Here is a 4,315-nt window from a genome sequence, read left to right on the forward strand (position 1 = left end):
CGTGTATAAGTCGAGGATCAAACTTGAGTAAGAAATAGAGGAGTCTTACAGATACCCCGTGTATAAGTCGAGGATCAAATATGAGTAAGAAATAGAGGTGTCTTACAGATACCCCGTGTATAAGTCGAGAATTAAATTTGAGTAAGAAATAGAGGAGTCTTACAGATACCCCGTGTATAAGTCGAGGATCAAATATGAGTAAGAAATAGAGGTGTCTTACAGATACCCCGTGTATAAGTCGAGAATTAAATTTGAGTAAGAAATAGAGGTGTCTTACAGATACCCCGTGTATAACTCGAGAATCAAATTTGAGTAAGAAATAGAGGTGTCTTACAGATACCCCGTGTATAACCCTCTATTTCTTACTCAAATTTGATTCTCGACGTAAGACAAGATACCTCGTGTATCTTGAAATAGTTTAATGTAAAAAATATTTAGAAATAATACGAACAGAGCATGTCTTGAAATAGTTTAATGTAAAAAAATACTTAGAAATAATACGAACAGAGCAAGTCTTGAAATAGTTTAATGTAAAAAATACTTAGAAATAATACGAACAGAGCATGTCTTGAAATAGTTTAATGTAAAAAATACTCAGAAATAATACGAACAGAGCATGTCTTGAAATAGTTTAATGTAAAAAAAATACTCAGAAATAATACGAACAGAGCAAGTCCTGAAATAGTTTAATGTAAAAAAAAACTCTTAGAAATAATACGAACAGAGCAAGTCCTGAAATAGTTTAATGTAAAAAAAATACTTAGAAATAATACGAACAGAGCAAGTCTTGAAATAGTTTAATGTAAAAAATACTTAGAAATAATACGAACAGAGCAAGTCTTGAAATAGTTTAATGTAGAAAAAATACTTAGAAATAATACGAACAGAGCAAGTCTTGAAATCTCGGGTTTGAAGCTTCCTTTGGTTAATTGTCATTGAAAATATAAGGTATTCTAAAAACATTATGGAAGTAGGCTTAATGGAAGAAATTGTCATACCTTATTGTAACAAACTATAAATTGATGTTTGTATGTTATTAGTCTGGTAAATTGACAAGGAACGGAGCGGAAGTCTCAATAACGGACACAGGACAGAGCTGTCTTCGTGAAGATGGTACTCACTCCTATGGTATAAACTTCATTCGGAATAGTAAGTCCACGTATCTCTCGCAGTGATTCAAAAAACCTAAAATTATTGTAGGTTCAACGTTACCCTTAGCCTACCTTAGTTTCCATGAAACTCGTTATCTTTGTAAATTCAACGTTGCGCTTATTCTGCCTAAGTTTCTATAATATTTCATCACGACAATTCAGTATTTTTGTATGTTGAACGTTTTGTTGAGTCTGTCTAGACTTCTATAAAATTTAGTCATGAGAATTTAATATATATTTCTGTAGGACCAACGTCACGCTGAATTCGTTAGGTTTCTCTAAGAGTACGTCATGGAAACACGGTATGGTAGGTTCAACGCCATCTTCAGTTTCTGGGTTTCTATAACATTAGATCATCAAGGTGGTCCATGATTATGTAACTATTTGCTGTAGCACCGTATGGCACCACAATGTACAAGTTACAGCACCGTATGGCAACACAATGTGCAAGTTACAGCACCGTATGGCACCACAATGCGCTTTACTTGTTTCAATGTACAAGTTCAAGAGGAAAAAAGAAACTTACATCCTCTTTGTTTACCAACATCTTATTCATCTCGACAGATCTGAACGGGCGAAATATTAGTTTTATAATCAGAATTACGTGTTTTTCTGGGTTCACCGTGACAATCAGTATGTCATCATTTCGTTGACACACAAGAATAAAGCCATTAACTATTAACACCTCGTCCCTCGAAGAAAAATTAACAACTGATTAATCCTCTCGAGAAGTCTTTTGTTCGACATTATAGCCTATCTTACATGCCGGACATGGCCTAGTTCAGGGCTGTAGGTCGGAAGGTCTAAACTTCTACACTTTCCTTGTTTGGTTACGAGTTTTCTTGTAGGTGATGTGTCCTGTAAACTGGTTGTTCTCTCTCTCTTTGGTTAGCAGCTCTAAATAGGAACGGCTATACCTGAACTTTGACTGTTTATGCTGTTCAGATTGAAAATACCAAATATTAAATATCAGTCATAGTACATGTCAATTGTCACTATGAATACATTAAAAAGGAAGAGGTTCAGTTTCGGAAAAAATATCCATTCAATCACAAAACGTTGCCAAGAATGTAAGAATTGTATCCACAACAACAAAAACAGAATCATCAAACACGCTTTAACAAGGTCAATTAGTTATACAATTAATTAAAGATTTGATAATGATTTCTTAATTGATTGTTTTTGTACGTTATAATTAAGCTATCTTGAACTTTCAATACACACTGTTTGCTTCTTGAAATGTAAAAAGTAAATTATTTTCTATCGGTACGCATGAAAACAGGGTATTTTGAAAACTAATTCATAGATAAATATGCTTGTCTGAATACACTCCAGGATCTAATCTTATGGTGAGTGTTCATAAAAAATTACTTTTACAAGTGATTTAACGTTTATAAATTTACTATTTTCTTTATACTTGTCTTATTTTCTTTTTTCAGCCACATGCTCACGAAACCCCCTTGCTTCAGATTTTTCAACAAGACCATTTTGGAGACCGTATGGTATCCCATCATCAGAACAGTCGCTAACTGTTTCTCCATCCTTAATACCCAATACGTGGGTATGGAATCCTTCTAATCTAAATCATCCAACACAACCTAATATACAGGATTCACCCTATGAAAGAAGCAGATCATATGTAACTCAGCGACACCACAACGATCTGCTATACAAATCCCAACCAACTAGACCACCGTGGAGACCAACTTATGTAAACAATCCACCTGATGCCGATCCAGTTAACAGACCTCAACCATCTAGGCCACCGTGGAAACCAACTTACATAAACAATCCTCCTCATGCCGATCCAGCGTATGGACCTCAACCATCTAGCCCACCGTGGAGACCAACTTACATAAACAATCCTCCTCATGCCGATCCAGCGTATGGACCTCGACCATCTAGACCACCGTGGAGACCAACTTACCTAAACAATCCTCCTCATGCCGATCCATCATACGGACCTCAACCATCTAGACCACCGTGGAGACCAACTTATGTAAACAATCCACCTGATGCCGACCCAGCTAACAGACCTCAACCATCTAGTCCACCATGGAGATCAACTTACCTAAACAATCCTCCTCATGCCGATCCAGCGTACGGACCTCAACCATCTGGACCACCATGGAGACCACCTTATTTAAACAATCCACCTCATGCTGATCCAGCATACAGACCTCAACCAACTAGACCACCATGGAGACCAACTTACATAAACAATCCACCTGATACCGATCCAGTATACAGACCTCAACCATCTAGACCACCGTTGAGACCAACTTATGTAAACAATCCTCCTCACACCGATCCAGCGAACAGACCTCAACCATCTAGACTACCGTGGAGACCATCTCGTGTTACACAACCATCTGGGAAGGAAGATCCAATTCAGCAAACAAGGCAACATTGGAAACCTTCTCTGGTCCGTCACCCAGAACCTTCAGATCGTAGACCACCAAATAATCAATGGACTAAGAACTCCTACCAGTACCCAGGGGGGCCATTTAGGTTTACTACTCCTTCTTGGAGACCTATTACAGGTGAGAAAACACTACTCTAAAAAGGATGCACTAACCGTATATATTCATGTATAAGTCGAATTTTAAGACCATGATTTTTGTTCAATAAGTTCTACCCTCGACTTATACACGGGCTACAAGATCCATAACATTTTTTTATAAACTCCTTCTCTCATTTTATGTCAAAGTTAAGCGCCCTGAAGCTGGCCTTAAGTAACTGTTTGTTAGCCCTAAACCGATCTATGAATACTTACTTGGGCCGTTCTCTAAGAGGAATATTTTTTTCTTTTTGTTTTGTTTTTAAGCCCATAGTTTTATTTTCCCCCTTTCAAACATAGCAGAGGAGAGTTTAGTAGTGAAGCCACGGGTGAGTCTGTATATCTTATCAAAATGAAACAGATATCGTAGACTTAAGCTACAACGAGAGCATGCAGAAAAATCCACGATTTTTTGGGGAAGAAATGTATTCAAACTTAAAATAACATATTTATTCAAAAGTCAGGTTTTATCTTTAAACTCTCCCCTCGAGTTATACACGGGCTATCTGTAAAACACCCGTATCTGTTACTCAAGTTTGATCCTCGACTTACTTGCTCTGTTCGTATTATTTCTAAGTATTTTTTTACATTAAACTATTTCAAG

General features: G+C 36.9%; 1 protein-coding gene across 1 annotated transcript in view; it reads left to right on the top strand.

Annotated features, from left to right (window-relative positions):
• Positions 1 to 4,315, top strand: part of LOC111089772 (extensin-like) — a 12,375-nt gene that overhangs the window by 6,392 nt on the left and 1,668 nt on the right. Inside the window, exons 3-4 of the mRNA XM_022402827.1 lie at positions 1,041 to 1,149; positions 2,591 to 3,694. Of these exons, the coding sequence (XP_022258535.1) occupies positions 1,041 to 1,149; positions 2,591 to 3,694 (1,213 nt within the window). The remainder of the gene's footprint in view (positions 1 to 1,040; positions 1,150 to 2,590; positions 3,695 to 4,315) is intronic.

Source organism: Limulus polyphemus, unplaced genomic scaffold (assembly GCF_000517525.1).
Source record: "Limulus polyphemus unplaced genomic scaffold, Limulus_polyphemus-2.1.2 Scaffold7311, whole genome shotgun sequence".
NCBI classification, from domain to species: Eukaryota; Metazoa; Arthropoda; class Merostomata; order Xiphosura; family Limulidae; genus Limulus; species Limulus polyphemus.